An 18,352-nucleotide genomic window follows, 5' to 3' on the forward strand; every position below is an offset into this window, starting at 1 on the left:
GCCCTTGCATCTCTGCTGAAGCTCAATGGCAGGGATAAGGGTTACTAAATAAGCAATAATCTAGTGGGCAATGTCCTGGATTTTGACTCACAGGTCTGAGTGCTATCTACAAAGGTGCTAATAATCTCCTGAAAATTAATTTAAGTCCATTTCCACCTCTAACTCTGTCTCACTCCTACAGTCTGGAAAGCACTTACTTTGCTACATAGGCCTTGTTAGGGACTCCTTTGACTTAAAGATAGTTAAAAATATCAGTTTGTAGTCTACAGTGCCTCATTCCTCGAGCTCTATTTGTTGTTCATACATTGCAGCTTTACACATTGCATGAGGTTTTTTTCTTCACTGAACTCTGTAAAGCAGAAAAGAAGAAATAAGAATTTTTCCTATTCTGGGTATTTGACAAAAGGTTTTATTTATTCCAACTGAACACAATTTATTTGTGATTTTTTCTCCCTTCTGAATATGATGGTTTGTCAGCTTGTGTCATTCATTCTCTACTAATTTCCATCAGCTGTGTCTCTGGCTCCCATGAGAACACTTCTATTCTGTTGCAAGGCCCAGAAATATGATAATCAACAAATATTTCTAGCCCAAATCCATTGTCACAGTGTCAGCATGTTCATGAGAAATACTGATGCAATTAAACGCTGATTTGCCACTCCAACTACCAATAGGACAGATATAAAACACAGTTTAGCTTATGGAGATCTTTTTAAATTATCCCCTTTATGAACCTTGTGAAGGATAATAAGTTACACTGAAGAACCGAAACAGGAAAAATGCTTAATGCTTTTATAGTGTTTTGCATTTTACTGCTGTACAAACATTAACTAATTAAGCCTCACAATACCCAAGTGAGGAATGGAAGGAAGCATTATTACTGTTATATATTATAATTACACTGTCTCATTTAGAATTTCCTGGCTTGTGACTTTTAAAGTAATTATTGTAATTATCATAAAACTAATAAAAAGTCAGAAACAACCTTCTTCCCCTCCCCCTCTCCCCCCCAACAAGTATGAAGGGGGGGAAGCAAAGCAAAGAAAGCTAAGCTAAGCAAAGAAAGAGCTTACACACACCTAAAAGCACACTTCATGCATTCCAGCTTGTATTTTGCTTTTGTCCATCTAAGTCCATAGGACTTGATCTTGCTTCCACCAAAGGAGATTAAAATGGATTCTTGATTTTAACAACAACTAAAAACAGTGTGTGAAGAGAAACTGCCTCTTCGATTTTTGCTATCTGCTCAGAAAAAAAAAAAATATGATTCTGATATAAAACATCCTTATAAATTCCAAGCAGCACTATGAAGTCTCTATGAGATCTTGTAAAATTGTTTTTCTTTCAAATCTCTCTCCTGTGTCTGGGTTCCTATTCCCAGTTCTAGCCTTCTAACAGCTCACTGGCACCTTTCAGATACACGTAGATAGGTTCCTTCAAAGAATGGTTTCTTCCATCTCTCTCATACATCTATCTTGTAACAATGACTTGCCCATTTGAACTGGAGATGCCTTCACTGTTACTTCTGTAATAATATAGTTCCATATATTTCTCCTATAGCAATGGAATTTTCAAGGTCTATGAGGACAAAATCCACCTTATTTAATATACAAAGTGTCATACAACATTTGAACTTTCAACTGACTCCATTTTAATAGCCAGTCACTGCAATTTTTTACGATTTAACTACTGCTGGATCAGCGTTTGGGAGAAGATTCCTTAGAAAGCCATAACCAACCGAATAAGTTGGAAAAAGACCTCGGGTAGTTTCTTTTAGCTGGAAACACAGCAGTTGTGATAATTTCTTTCATCATCTTTTTTAATTATGTAGTATAGACCTAACAGTACTAATTATGTACAGAGAATCCAGCAGAAGAAAGTAGTAGTCTAATGGGCCCAAAACACACACAATACTATTTTGCTGAGAGCTACTGGGAAAACGTGGAAAGAAGTAAAAAGATCTGATACTATCAAGCAGGTCAGGCCAAGACTGATAGAAAATTAATGTTCATAATGTACAGTCCAGGAGACAACCAGTGGTCTTGAGCTGCTACCTAGTACCTACATACCCCAACCGTTTCTGGACATGTGTTTAACCCAGGACAACATGGTGCTCAGTTCATTTGCCTGTTAGCAAAGGAAATCACAATCAAATGCTATCAACAGGGGTTTTCCATAATAAAGCTCTTTTTTCTACAGTAAGTTGTCAATAATCCTTGTGCTAGTTGTAGATAGTATTTCAACTGCACTTGCCTCATGACACTAGAAAGACCATCTGGCTAAACAGATGTGGCAATCTGTTCGGTCAATGAACTGAAAAACCCCGCAATGTTTTGAATGGGAGTTCCCAGGAGTGCTCAGTCCAGCATCTTGTGCATTTCCAGATACTATATTTGTCATTTCAGGATGAGCTTGTAACAGATTTGCTGTGGAAGTTACCAAGAAAGAAGTTCCATACAAAAGACAAAAATTTTTTTTGTGAACATATTCTCATCACAAAAATAACATAGTTGCAAGGCCATCTGTCATTCTTTTGAGGGGTATATCATATGTTATAAACCAAGAACCTGGTAAAATGCAACCCAAGTCTTGGTCCCACAAAAGGTGTCAAATCTCCTATGGATTTGAATAGGACCACTGGCTATTCAGTGTGTTAATTTATAACCTCATTTAAAGACTGCAGTACAGTTCTTCTCAGAACCATGTCTTTTATTACAGATGTATAACATTAAACATGGAATGGATTGCCTAGATAATGTCTGCACTGCCAACATTCTCTTCACCATCTATCTCGATTTTTAAGCCAATTAGGTTTTAAACAAATATAAATAATTTTAAATCTTCCAAGTTTACACTTCTGCAGCATCAATTTTTCCTTTTTAATTTCCTTTCACTCCTCAAACCTGTACTGTTTGACACCACACCATTCATACGACCGACATTAGTGCCCCCCAGAAAATTAAATAAGAAAATGACAAAGGAAAAAAAACCTGACTTCTGACACAGTAAATTAGAAATGCATACATTCAAAGACTAAAAGGAAGACATTCCAAAAATTTTTCTGAAGACATTTTATTTTAGCTCAAGTAAAAGATTCTGGATAGTTCAATTTCTTAAAATGTTTCTTGGTTCCATTAAGAATGAATAATGAACACTCAGCTATGCCCATTCATTTTGCTTTGCTATGCAGAATCTTGCCAGAGCTTGTAGACTGCTATTTTTACCTATAAGGTCCTCCTTTGCATAAGGAACCAGGCTGGCTTTGTCATGTTGCCCTTTTCTTTAGGTAAAGAGAGAGAAAAATTAAAACAAATTAACCAAGCCCTCATCATAAATTGAATGAGCACAACTAAGAACAAGCTTCTGATTACACTGAAGTCACAGCATCCCTTGCCCAACAAGGCAGGATTGCAGAAATTAGAAAGCTGAAGAAAAGGACAAAGGTACAAACATCACATTCTTCACCACTCACCTAGCCAGTGTCCTAAGAAAGAAGGAAATGAGCTAGCTGAGAAGAAAAGCACATTCCAGTTAAGAAAAATATGGGGACGTATGTCAAGACCTTGGACGCCTGACAGCCAGGACTGTGCAGGAATTTGGAGATGGCAAGGTTTCATCTTCTGGCTAGTCCATGAAAGAGGGCACTTTATTCTTCGGGGGAGAAAACTTGCTTTCTCATTGTATTGCATTCCGTGAGTTTACCCAGTGACAGCAGAATTAAGGTCCTAATACAGCAGAAGCATAGAATACTTAGGGTTGGAAAAGACCTTAAGATCATCTAGTTCCAACCCCCCTGCCAAGGGCAGGGACACCTCCCACTAAACCATGTCACCCAAGGCTTCGTCCAATCTGGCCTTGAACACTGCCAGGGATGGAGCATTCACAACTTCCCTGGGCAACCCATTTCAGTACCTCACCACCCTTACAGTAAAGAATTTTTTCCTTATAACCAATCTAAACTTCACCTATTAAAGTTTTAACCCGTTACCCCTTGTCCTATCACTACAGTCCCTAATGAAGAGTCCCTCTCCAGCATCCCTATAGCTTCTCTTCAGATACTGGAAGGCTGCTATGAGGTCTCCACACAGCCTTCTCTTCTCCAGGCTGAACAGCCCCAGATTTCTAAGTAAGCTTTAATACTTCAAAAGTGCATTTTCAGTTCATCATGGATTACACTGAACAACTATTCTCACTTTTGGTCAAACTCTTACCCTCCACTATGATGTTTCCGCCTACTATGCATGTGACTTGTGTACTGTTATCACTCTCTTCTGTAATATGGTAAATGATCTACACTGTAACTAGGGATTGCTTTTCTTGAAAAGACATTTTTCCCCCCCTTTGCTGTTCTTTTGGCTCCCAGACATCTTGTCTGCATAGTAATATGACTATCTGTCCCTTGACCCAACTACTACACCAATGCGCTGCAATAAAACCTAGGAGAGACTTCTTCAGCCAGTAAGCTACATGAACTCATTCACACCACGCATATACAGGACTTCCAAATAATTTTGTACTATTTCAGGCTTTTAATCTACATAAAAAGGAAGGAGAAAAGGTTCTTGCCCACTGATGCACTTCACAGTAACATGAGCCATCCACAGAAATCAGTGTTCCTCTCAGGACTGCATATTTGCTTTCATAGCAAGAAGAATATTTCTATGAATCTGGAAACTTAAATATAGCCCATAGCATTCTGTCAATATGTAAAATGCATGCGCATGAGCCCAGAATAGATCAGAGCGAAGAAAATGATTGAGATGAACAATCACATGGAAATAAAGAACACTGGGTACATGTATAGAAAATAGAAACAAATAACTGAAAACTGCCTGAAGGCAAGTACTATTGGCGATAACGCAGGGATAATGTTTTCATAGGGATTAACTGTTCTGGAGCACTTTTCCCATGTGTAAAGCACAACATGCTTTTTATTCAGATAGGTTGATTTGGCAGCCTCTATTATTGCTAGCAAAAACTATTTATTGTGCCTGTGCAAGAAAAGTTCCACCCCTGGATAACCAGAATGCAGTTCTTTTATCTCACACTGACAACTGCCCGCTGGATAGAGCTCAAGAGCTAAATTCCCACTGGTAGTCCACTTCTATAGAGTGCCTATTAGAAGTTTGTGTGCCAAATAAAGCATTTTCAAAAGTCTTTAATAAATTTGACTACACGTCAATGTAATTTTTATACTGAATGTGTTAAATTCAGCCTTTGGAAATGGATTTGATTTCTTTGGGAAAATGTCATTATTCCTACTGAGAGGTAACAAAGATGTACACCTCATCAAAAGAAACTGCTGAATACCAACATTTACCTTTTGTTAGCATTATTTTCTTTTTTTATTCAGTTTTATTGCACTGAACCTGCTGGTAATTTTCTGTATTAGCAACTTAATTTTCTGAGAGTGAAAGCAGGTTTTCTTCACATGTTGTTTTAGAGGATGTGCCCTTTTTTATGATTTTTCACACTTCAAAGATACCCCAGGGTAGTAGATATAAGAAGTAGAAACTGTCATTGTTCTCCCTCCCCTTGGCTATACATTACAACAAACCCAGAATTTATGTCTCTGTGAAAATAACATCAGGTCCATTAAACACCACTTTCCTGCTATACAGAAACACTCTGGGGTAAAGAATCTTAAAAATAAATGAGCAGATAGACCAGTACACCATAGCGGCTCATTTGTAGAATGGATCTTGCAATTCTAACACAAGGACACTAATTTGTTGGGCTTCCCTTGTCATATACTGTATTTAACTGTTGCAACAACTAATCGATAGGTAAATAATTGCTTCTTCACACCAAGATTCATATAGGACATTTAAATATAATTATTACCATTATAAACTTCCATTTTCAGAATCCTATGTTGTATATTAGTATTTTTTCCAACTTAAAAAAAAAAGAAGACATTAGGTATGCTTTAAAAAGCTGTTCTAGACTTTAGCCACCATTTTCTTGTAAGTTTCTCAGGCCAAGTGTTATCTGAAGTATTACTTGTCTTTTTAAACAAATAAATGCTATGTATTGACATTATATTCTAAAAAGTCAAATACTAGAAAATGTAACTTCCTAAATAACAAGTGGAGTGTTAAGGCATACCTTGTTCTACACAAATGAACAACAGAAGAGATAAGATGAAAATTATGTGTGCAGTACTATTACTGTGAAGCTGATGCTGAGCAGTACCCTCCTGTGGCTTTAGATATACATGAAATGGTATGACTGTTTTCCTCCAAGGAAACTTCAGGATTTGGTCACCACTAAGCAACTGTGAACTCAGAGTGGTGTATTATCACATAAGTGACTTGTCCCAATTAAGAAACCAGGAGAACTTTAATGCGTGTATATAATGTTTGTACCAACTTTACCAACCCATGTGTAACGTAAGGCTCAATGTGCTGAAGATGCTTTGTACTGAAATGTAGAAATAGGACCCTGAGGAAAGGAGATGTGTCTTACTCCTGAATTAAGCTAGAAGTGTTAATGGTGTGCAGTGGAAGGCACCCAACCTGCCAAATTGCCACTAGCACATATGAGAGGAAAAGTGGGAAACAGAGATTTAGTGGAACAACTGCATCCTTTCCTACTGGGCCTAAGGCATGTGTGTGTGGGTAGGGAGACTCTGAAGGGAACTGAGGACATCTGCATTTCACTGGGACCACATCCAAAGAGCATCACTTCCAGCTACCCATGTTTAGCAGCTGGCTCAAAAGCAGCTGGCTGGAGTTTATTCTGGTGAAAACAGATCCATGCTAGGAGGGAGGGCATCTCCTAAAGTCATCTGCTGGCTTTACCTGTGGTGTCCTGGGAGGCTTTCACAGCACAATTTCTTGTTTAAACAACTGGTCTATTCTTAGACAACGCCATCATTTCAGTTACATGGTTTAATTACATAATTATCTGTGCTGACATACATTATAAAATTAGGCACTGCAAATGCTGCATTAATAAACACCAACACAATTAAAAGTGTTTCCAGTACCACAAAAGTGTTTAGAAGAAGGACACAGATCTAGTCAACATGGACACAAGAAACAGTGGTAGATGGAGCCTGTGAACATCATCGCAAATTCAAGGACTGCTCCTTTTAATCAGTTCTGTATTTTGTATTGGCACTAGAGACAGGAATGACATAGCCAAAACTCATGTATCTTGGGTTAGGGCTTTAACTCTTTAGGGTAATCTTGTTCCCTGATCAGTTGGGCAAGGAGGAGCAAGTTAGTGAGTATCTGTCATAGAAAGCTGTGAAGAGTCATGAGTATTCATACAAGTGTGTGATTTCCTAGTAAGGGCTGACAGCAATTTTAGAGCATTATCTTTTCAAGTGAAAGGGGACACAGGCATCTAGAAATAACTTTTTGCAATTGAATATACTTCTGTTGAAAGCTGCTAACAAGGTCCATATAAAAACTTACTTCCAGTTAAGAACTAAGAATTTTTAATTATTTTTAATAGCTTTGTTAATGTGGAAATAATCCTCAACCTTGATATGCACTTTAAGGTGAACTGTAGTGCTGCTTTACACTGTTGCTTACACTGCTGATTCTCTGGACTACAGGGAGATTTTATTTAAAGCTGCATGTTCAGTTCTGGCCGATCCATGCAACCAGACAAACTTCACAACTTCTTATGCAGGTGGATTTCACACTAGTCTCTTCTGAGAATGTTTCATGTGTAATTCAGCAAAATGGCAAAATCTCCTCCAGGCACATTTCCTTGTGTTGATTACTTTCTCTTCTAAACCATATGTTTTTTCTCATTTTTTTGTTTGTGATTGAATATAAAATTAAGATAACTAGCTGACTGTCATGCCAACTAGCAGTAAGTCATCTCAATTCAGCAATCAATCGGTTTGTCGGTGCAAACAGTCTATACCTATGAGCCTTAATCAAACATGAAAATATGTAGATTTACTCTCATTTAAGAAAGTTATATCCCAAGGTACTGGAAACATTCAGACTATGATTAGTAGAAACCTGACTAGAATCTCACCTGATGTCTACATGATAATAAAAACTGCATTTAACTTGGCAACCAAATGAGCTCCAAAATGTCTCTCTATACCACAGAACCCTGAAATCCACCTGATGTTTCATTACCTGCATAGCTATAGCTATGCACAGCAGCATGCCTGACACTGATAATAGCAATTTGCCATCTCAAAGTACCACAAGAAAACGGTGCAGACTGAGATGCAGTGCACAGCTGTAAAAGCCATGGTCCAGATTAATCAGATCCAGCTACAGTGACTCACAGCTGGGAAGATCTAGAAGTATGTATCAGGTAATTTAATTTTCTGAAGGACAGATGAGTTCCCTGGAAGAAGAAGAGGAGGCAAAGCTGAAGCATGGAGTCAGAGACATCACATCAGGGTGAAGTGACTTGCTTCAGAGCACCAAGTTCCCATCCACACTTTATGGAACAAGAACACTACTTTCAGACATCGGTATGAGTAAGATATTGGAAGCAGACTCTGATACTAGAGGAAAACACTTACTGTTTTAAGAAAAATACTTTAAAACAGAACTACAAGTGCTGGAATGAAGTGCCCTGGTTTCAAAGGTTCCTTCAGGAGCTTTGTAATACCAAACAGCTTTTGTATTTTAAACAAACAGAAAGGTTTATAGTTCAAGAAATGTGACAAACTGAAGTCCCTGAAAGATCTTATTTGACTTTGTCTCAAGTAACAAAAACACATGCTTACGAGCCTTCAGAAAAACTTTTAGGATGATGCATTTTTCCAAATCAAAGTTACTGAAGACCTAAAATACAGGTTTCCACTAAGACACAGTTACAGTTTAACTACAGAGTGCAGATCACAGTGTAGATATAGAGTAGACATTTGATTAAAGTCTGGCCAAAAGTGCCATTCTATAGTGTGTACGTGTGACCGCAGGAAGTCATTCCCAAGTCATTCTGTAGGAAAAAACCCCTCTCACTCAAAAAGAAGTAAAATGAGGGTCATTTATATTTTGACCTATGAAAGAATTTTAACCCTGATCCTGCCAAAAACATCAAGCAAGTGGTTTAACCTTTTTGTATCTCAACTGTCTATACACAATATAGAGACTTCATATGCTCCATTCATGGTTATTTTATTTAGATTGCAAGGGAAGGGAATATCTTTGAAAAAACTTCAGTCGGTATCATCGCTCCTTCACTCCACTGTACACCCTCAATGATTTTCACTGGCTTTGAGAACATCTCTTTTTGTGACGGGAAAGAAAGCACTGAGGTGGTATGAAGGGAACCAGGAAATAAGTTGTTTCAGGAGAAAAACAGCCCAAAACACTTTTTACAACAGGTTGGGTAAAGGGTATGAACCAGCAATCAGTTTTTACAACTGCTCTGAGGACTAAATTGGTAAAATAAGCATTGTTACAACGAACAGTAGACCTGAATACTGTAATAGCTATGGGACTTGGGTTAACAATGGCTCTCTTCCTCCTGCATTACCCTTTAGAGAAATCATAAGTGTATTAGCGAATCCAGTGTTTTGCTACAGAAATAATTATAATGTCCCTCGAGCTTGGAAGCCTGGACTGAATGAGCCCCAATGGTCCCTTCCAATCTCAACCATTCTGTGATTTTGTGATCCCAAATTCATTGTTTTGCTTTCTCCAAGGAATCCAACACAGAGCAAAGTTGATCTGTAAATGAACAAGATCTGTAAAATACATAATAGGTTTTGGAACTGCTAAGTATCCTTCAAAATAAAAGATGAAGTAAAAGTAATTTGCATCTTATTGCTGGAAAATTTACACAGCCCAGATTGTTTGATCGGGCTATGTTGGAAACTAGGGCAGGCATGTACATGGTGAGATTTTTGAGCATTCCAGGCTGGATCATCTTGCCCTGGCTGCACATACTCTCTTTAATGCTTTGGACTTGATGTTAGAATGCCTCCAGGAGCCACATATAACCACAGGATTACAAAACTACTCAATACTTAATAATAATTAGAGGTTTGGACTAAACCTTCACACCCCCACACATCTGCTGATACTGTAAGCCGTGGAGATGCCTTTGAACAGTTGGTTTGCTTTCTGGATTCATGTGACCATCATTCCTGCTTCTCACAGAGAGAGTGTCAGCATATGTTACTGAATTGTTCAAGCATCAGGAAGATTAATCCCACTAGCCTGGACACTCCACAAGCTGCTATTTGTAGCAATTAAGATTTAGCTATTTAGATTTAATCTCTTAGAATTGCCTGACCTCCTCATTCTCTAGATTTAGTCTCCAGAGATCGTCTGGAGGATATGGGCCATTATGTGCTCTGCAACAGAAGCAAACAAAAGTATATTTTAGCCTTTAAAACTAGCCACTAGCCATAATGCTGCAAAAACAAAAGGACTTGGACTTCTTTGACTCTGAAACTGTTTTTTTAATAACTTCTCACCACTCATCCAATACAGACTTAGGTTTTGAAGAACTGTTGCCTTTAAATGACAGCTAGCAACGTGTATGTTCTTTACACGTGATGAGAGAAGCTCTTCAGACTCTAGATCCAGCTGGTAGGACTGGACATTTTAATAGAGTTTGCAGCAGACTTCACAGGATTAAGGTCTCATGATGATAAACAATTTCAAGAGCCCAGTACAGACCTAAGTGCTTAAATAAGGATCAGGAATAAAACTCTCATTAGCTTCAGTGAGATTATGATTTCAATCTAAACTGACTCCATTTTACCTTGTTAAAGGCTCTTAGTATGCAGTGTTGCGATTTACAACCAGAGTTTCAGAACAGTTTGCTACCCACCCATGCTGGCCCTCCTCTAAAAAGTAGGTTTCATTTTACTTTGTAGCTTAAATGAGAATCCATGTTTATTTACTGAATATTGTTTTTAGTATGGTTGCTGATTTGTTTGCTAAAAGGTTTTTAAAGATGTTCTTCAAAATTATATTAAGTCCAGACATTATTTTTTCTGGTATCAGCATGAAGACAGAAATGCAGTATAAGGCCATGTTACCAGTATCCTCCCCTTCCTCCAATTATTCAATATCAGCTTCAAAGTTAACACTGCCTTAGGGTTTTTTTGATTTTGGTTTTATATGTAAGAAACATTCTGACCCTTTGTTTTAAAATTCATGCAGCACAATCTCAGTGCCCGTTTGAAACATATAAAAAGCCTCTTATGTGGTTTTCTAGTAGACCTGCATTTTGGCACAGCACCTGCCTATTCATGTTTATGAGGAGAAGGAGAAATAATGGCAAAAGCAGTTTTTAATGGAAAACATCCAAACAAGATGAAGCCTTTTTTTTTCTTTTTTTTAACCAAGTCCTGCATTAAAAGCAATTGCAATCTCTTGTTTTTAAAGTTATCAGAACCCAATTTTAATACAGCTTTGGAGCACTAAACATCCTGAAAAGCACTCCCCTGTGATAATGCTGGACCGCAAATACATTTGCTTTTCAGCATACTGCCTTTTGGATTCTACTGTATTAATTTTCCTTTCACAGGAACTTCCACTGCAGTTCTGGTGAAAGGTTTTTTCATTCCTTAGGAGCATTTTTTGCTAATGATTTTACTGTAATTGTCTCAAATGCGCAGATTTGCATTAAGTGCTTAAGGAATGCATTAAGAATGTCTATCTCATAGATAGTTCTACAAACTCCCCCAAAAGCAGAACTTCCACTGTGCCAATAATGTTACTGTTAGTTTTTTCTAGCCTCTATCTACCTATCTACATATGTGCTGCTTCTTGTAGAGTCACCTTGTAATGTCCCTGGATCAGAGCTATTTGTCACTTTTTTTTTGTCTCCAACCTAAAAATAATAGTTTCATTATCCTGAATCAGTCTTAAAAAATCAGTAACACAGCAGTACTATTAACCCATTTAAGGATTTTGAGGCATGTTTATAAATAGTTGTATATGATGTTTTCTGTGTTGCACTCAAATTTAGGTGGTGCATCCAACAAACATACTGTCATGTTGTCCAGAAAGACTGCTAGCACCCCAGATATCATCTTCTGGAAGGCAGCAACAGCATGGGCTGAAATCACTGTATGAGAGGATATATCAAGATTTCTGATAATCTGCATGATTTCAAAACATGCTGTAGCCCTTTAGCATTACAGGATTGGTATAATATAACTATTAATTGGTATAATATTCCTAAAAAGTGCTCCTACTATAGGGAGAACTTCAGTGGCCAAACCACACTAGTAAAACCAGCACAGCTCTTCCAGTTAATAGAAGTGATCCCAGGAAAATCAGTTTCTGCCAGTGCAACTGCATCTATATTAGAGGCATCTGTAAACACAGCTGTGCTGTTCTGGAATCCCAGTTCTTCACAGCCACTGAAAGCCTGAAATGCAGTTCTAACCCAACATTTTGAGGAGCTCTGTGCCATCTTTAGAAAAATGCTAGCCTGCCTTGAAAATCTGGATAGAGAAAAAGAGGCCGCAAATATACACACTTAAATTTCAATGGATTTTTGAGATTCTTTTGTTCTACACATATTAAAATGAAAGACTAAAAATCAATTTCCTTCAAGGCAGGAAATGTGAGATAAAAGCCAAAATTTGACAAACCATTTAATTGTAATTCATCAAATAGCATTACTACTTTTTTCATTTAAATGTTATATATAAAATACCAAAACATACCTAAATAATAGATGTGTGATAAATTCACAAAGTCAATGACTTTACTTAATGCTAGCATTACATCTTGATCACTCCTAACCCTACCTTTCCAGTTAAAGGACCATTGGTGCTTGTTTTTGTCATTAATCCAGAGGATATGCTTCTCATGTTCAGTGACCCAGTTCCAAGAAGTATCACAATTTAGAAGTCTATTTTCCCCTTAATAAACATGCATAATTCCTGTGAATATTAGCATTGATTATGCACACTTACACACTCTAGGGCATATTCAACCAAACTCAGTGAACTGAAAACAACTGAAGGAAAATGTATTTGGCCCTCTAGACTGCAAGAAACCCTAAAGAATGATAGGAAACAGTCCAGAATGCTTTATTGGCATATTTTATTTTAATGACACTTCTGAATGTTAACTCCTTCAGCTCTCTGCCCACAATATGAATGATGTTATATGTAAGCTGAAAGAATTAAGGGCTTTTTAGGACAGAAATAAGGAAAAAGAAGATAGCAAGCAAGGATTAAGCTTAATGGTTAGGATATTCTCTTCAAAAATGGAAACTGTAGGTTCCAGCCTGTCCAATGATATTTCCTAAAGAAAAAGACGTTAATTGGGATATTGTCAGCAGCCCAGGCGGGCACCTCTCATCACAGGTAGAGCAATGAGAAGGTGAGCAGTGCAGACTCAGATTCCTTACAGGGACATAACAATGGATTCAGAGTTTTCTACAGCTTGATGAGTACTTAAACCACTGTGGTAAAGGTAATGAATAAACGTTGTCTTTGTTACTTCAGAGAGAAAGTAAAAGGACTTGAGTCATTTGGGCTTCCTTTGACTTCTAATGTCCTAGATAGTTCTCTGCAAGAGAGATTTGGAAGATGCAACTCCCAGTATGAAAATACAAGTATATACCCTGGAGAAATGTAGAATTTAATATAAATTCTTGTCCTGAGCATCACCTGATGGGTTTGCACTGGCACATTTGTTTACAACATGCTGGCTGGAGTTCCAGCTTCCCCAGAATGGTATCCACAAATTTCTCCCCCTCCCATACTCTGTGCAGACTGTCAAGACAGCTAACTCAGTGCTTCAGCATTTAGGTCTCGTTTTGGCTCTGGGTTTACAGTGTATAAACAAGTCTTCAATAAACTGTTTCAAAAACTGCTGAAGCATTCACCTCATTCAGCACCATGGAGGGAAACATGAACACTAACAGCTTGCCACAGATTCCAGATCCCAAGAATTGATTGCAGACAATGCTAAATATGAAGCAGTATAACACGTATTCCTGACTATTTGGCTGCTTATTTAAAAGAGGTGCTCTTGGCTAAATGTTTTTATAGACACTTGCAGTAAAGGTGCTGCAAATAATTCTTCTGTAGAGCCCGATTGTGTAACTGCTATTATTTTAAGCACTGAATGATCTGAATAATGGAAACTTCAATAGCAAAGGCTTCCAAGTTAAGCTAGTGTGATTTCCCCTTCAGTCAATACAGTCTTCATCTACGTCAATAAACAGCACAGTACAATTGATGCAAATACATGGAGTGGAAGACTTAGTGTTGAGGACCTGACATCCACATCACATGCTCTGGGTGTTTTACTTCAGACCAGCTCCAGCTTATTAGCTGACATTAAATACAGCAATACATTAGGTATGAATTTAATAAAAAATAAATGGCAGTTTCTGTGCCCTAAGATTTGCATCCCACTCTGTAATTACAATGGAGAAAAAGTGGAGGTAACCAGGAAATTTACCTCACAATATTTCTCCTGATATAATCTAAAAATGTTTCTTCTCTTTAAGCTGAAGATGTTTTCTACTGTGTGTGAGTAAAAGAGCTTTCTTTGCATCTTAGATGCAAAGGCTTAGTTGAAGCCTTGGGTGATATGGTTTAGTGTGAGGTGTCCCTGGCCATGGCAGGGGGGTTGGAACTAGATGATCTTAAGGTCCTTTCCAACCCTAACTATTCTATGATTCTATGACCAACACCCTTTTATGAATACACATGAAAGTGCACTACACAACTCTCATGAACAAAGAAACAATGTCATCTTAATAAAATCTGAAATAAATCTGAATTGAAGGTAAGTCCTATATTTGTTTTCCAAATATTCTGATTTATGGAAATCTTCTTCAATAAAACCCAATTTAGACCAACAGATAAATGTCATCCCTCCCAACTCTAAGTTCACATAGAGGAATCAACACATGCTTCATACATTTTCTCCCTGAATATGCATTAAAGGAACTGAAATGCTGTAAAACTAATCGCAATGATTTGGGTCTCCTGCTAGTGGCTCCTCCATGAAAGATCAGATTTCCCATGTAGGGTTTCGCCTGCAGCCTGAAGCCAAGGCAGGCAGAATGCCCTCATAGGAGAAGTCACCACCACAGCCAACTCTCAGGCTATTAGCTCCTCAAAGAGCCTAGGGTGATGATTTCACAAGCATTTCTATGAAAGAATGAAAAGTGAAGCTTTGGGTTTACAGCTAATTGTTTTTGTTCTCTGCAAAATTAGTAATTTGGTATGCATATAGACATTATATATAGAATGACAATAAACTGGACTAAATATATGACAGTACCATTACAGAATAAACCTCAAAACCCCTAACTACCAAAGCAAGGGAGACAATCTTATTTGATGTGCATATCTAAAAATGTGTGAGGCCATAAAACTAAAAGCTAGATATTGCAGCTTAGTAACACTACAGAGCTGTCTCCAAATTTCAAGATCAAAATACTGCTGTGTGTTTCAGAGTATTTTTTGCACTACTATTTTTGTAAACAGGATATTGAATTTACTCTCTGCTATTTCTTAATGAGGAAAGTGTCTTGTGAAACACCTGGGAACACTTCAAACACCCCTTTGAAGGGAGAAAGTCCTAACATTTTTAAGCTATAAGAAGATACACTTCCCACAACACACAAAATCATTAAAAAACAATAATAAAATAATTCCTTTACTGTGATTTGCCAAAAAGAATATAATGATTTCTAAGAAGTTAAACACTTGGTCTATCTCATTAAGAACCCGTATTTTGTGAAGAGCATTTACTTTCCATAGAAACATGTATAAGAAATTATTAGATGTCTGATCTTGCTGGATGTGCACTGTTTGAAACCAAAGCTATACGTTGTCAGTCAATAAGAAACACAATGCCTTGAGGCACTAAAAATTCTTTCATCTGAAAATAATACTCATTACAAAGTCAGCCATTTCTTAAAAAAAGAATCATGAAGCAACATCTTGAGCCATAAACATTAAGACAGAAGCTTATTTATGTTAAGCTGGAGTCAGCAGGCTTTACTAGACCATTCAATAGAAGGAAAAAGAGGGTAGGTAATAATTTGTAGAGGGATCTGGTTCAAGGCTGAAGAAATTTAGGAAAGGACTGTAGCATGAATTTAAGGGAAAAGACAGTCCCATTTGTCTGCAGAAATTGTCAGTGGGCTTAATATTAACTGCTGCATTTGAAAGGCTTTTTAATTTTTATTCAGCCTCACATTATATTTATGAACCGTTCCGATCCTACTGTTTGTCACTGCCGTCCAATATTTTAACTAATTAAAACTACTTTGAAGTCTCTGACCTTTAGGCAGGCACTCAATTCTGAATTAAAATATAATTATCTTTGTAACATGAATACATTCCTTATGCTACCCCCATGCTCTTCTTGTTAGAGAATAAATACATAATAAATGTAAGAAGAAGACTACACTGAACTTGATAAAATAATGAAAAATAAGAAGAAAATAGACTGAGCAGCCTGGTTTTCCTTTCCTACATAACAAAGGCAAAGAGACAGCAGGGAAAAATAAAAGCAATACTTAGAATTTACAGAAAGAAATCCTTTCTACACAGTGCATAATGTATCTGCATGACATACTGTCATGAAATCTCACCACTTTTTCTGAAACCAAAAGGGCACCTTTTCAAATGAGTAGGTAAAGCAATCACAGGCTTATATTCCAGCAGTATTACACAGGTACAGTGCTGTTCATTGAACAGGACCATCTTTAAAGATGAAAGAGGACCACAAACTACAGAATGAAGAGAATATGTTTCTTGTGAGTGAATCACAGCTTCTCTAAACTTTTGGTTCTGACCCAGGAGCTATGTGAATTGCTGGTGTGATGAGCACTTTCTATTTATCTCCTGGTCTTCACCATTGCTTCTTCTAGCAAAGGTAGTCTTTAGTCTAAGTGACTAGCAGCTCTTGACCACATTACTTAGCAACCTTCTACAGCCAAATAATAGGAACTTAATAAACAACTTACTTTTACGTAGAGCTGTTGAAACTCCTCAAGGTTCAGTCTACCACTTGGACAGTCCTTTAGAAATCCTTTGTACCACTGTTTTAGCTCATGTTCATTGAACTCCGTGCTCTTCACCAGATCTTCCATCACCTCAGGGGCCAACTTGCTATTCTGTTTCCCCATTCTGCCTTAAGAAGAAAAAAAATAATACAATTAGCCAAGTTGCTGTGTACATTTTAAACTGGAATTAGTGACAAAGCTTGAACTCATCACTTGTTTCATATTCAGTGCTGCTTTTAGTCAAACACAACTTCACAATTCAACAGTGAACAGGAACTTAAGCTATGCTTGAATATTAGAAGCTAAAAACAATGTAAAAGATAACATTCTTCTTTCCCTTAGAAGTTTTAAGGCCTAGACAGGCTGCTCATTTGCCTTCAAGTTAGGTAATTTCTAGCTTTTCTTCACTCTAAGGCTGAAAAAGATTATTTAACTTTTTATTTGAATTTAGCAAAAAATTTTTCAGATTTAGGCATGTCCAAAATTTCCTATTATACTTTGTCTTGCAAATCTCTTCTGATATGACATCTATGTTAGCAGCTATTTGTCACAAGTACAAGGCCATGGACAGACAGGCTTGTAATGTCAGCACTTGGTTTTCCACTGGGAGGAAGGAAAGTGAGAGGCCACACACCTGGTCTCAAAAAATGGTTAAAACAAACTGGAGAAATAAATATAATTCTTATATGTATATATAATTCTCCATATGTATATATGGAGAGATGTATATGTATGTGTATTTGAGACCTCACTTGGAGTATTGTGTGCAGTTCTGGTGTCCTCAACATAAAAAGGACATGGTACTGTTAGAACAAGTCCAGAGGAGGGCCATGAGGATGATCAGGGGACTGGAGCTCCTCCTGTATGAAGACAGGCTGAGAAAGTTGGGGCTGTTCAGGCTGGAGAAGAGAAGGCTGCATGAGACCTCATAGCAGCCTTCCAGTATCTGAAGGGGGCCTACAGAGATGCTAGGGAGGGACTCTTCATTAGGGACTGTAGTGATAGGACAAGGGGTAACAGGTTAAAACTCAGACAGGGCAGGTCTTAGATTGGATATAAGGAAGAAATTCTTTACTGTGAGGGTGGTGAGGCACTGGAATGGGTTGCTCAGGGAGGTTGCGAATGCTCCATCCCTGGCAGAGTTCAAGGCCAGGTTGGACAGAGCCTTAGGTGGCATGCTTTAGTGTGAGGTGACCCTGCCCATGGCAGGGGGGTTGAAACTAGATGATCTTAGGTCCTTTCCAGGCTTAACTATTCTATGATTCTATGTTGATGTATGTGTATGTACGTATTTACTGCATAATGATACACAATAAATGGTTTAAACACTGTTAACTCTGAAGATATCCACTACATTTGTTATTTACATTTTGAATACACACTTATAAATATTAAACATAAACCACAAATA

General features: G+C 37.6%; 1 protein-coding gene across 1 annotated transcript in view; it reads right to left on the reverse strand.

The window, feature by feature from the left end:
• The window catches only part of VSNL1 (visinin like 1), an 84,168-nt gene that overhangs the window by 28,542 nt on the left and 37,274 nt on the right, over window positions 1-18,352 (reverse strand). Inside the window, exon 2 of the mRNA XM_034061258.1 lies at window positions 16,903-17,069. Within this exon, the coding sequence (XP_033917149.1) occupies window positions 16,903-17,064 (162 nt within the window). The 5' untranslated portion in view covers window positions 17,065-17,069. The remainder of the gene's footprint in view (window positions 1-16,902; window positions 17,070-18,352) is intronic.

This window comes from Melopsittacus undulatus, chromosome 3 (assembly GCF_012275295.1).
Source record: "Melopsittacus undulatus isolate bMelUnd1 chromosome 3, bMelUnd1.mat.Z, whole genome shotgun sequence".
NCBI lineage: Eukaryota > Metazoa > Chordata > Aves > Psittaciformes > Psittaculidae > Melopsittacus > Melopsittacus undulatus.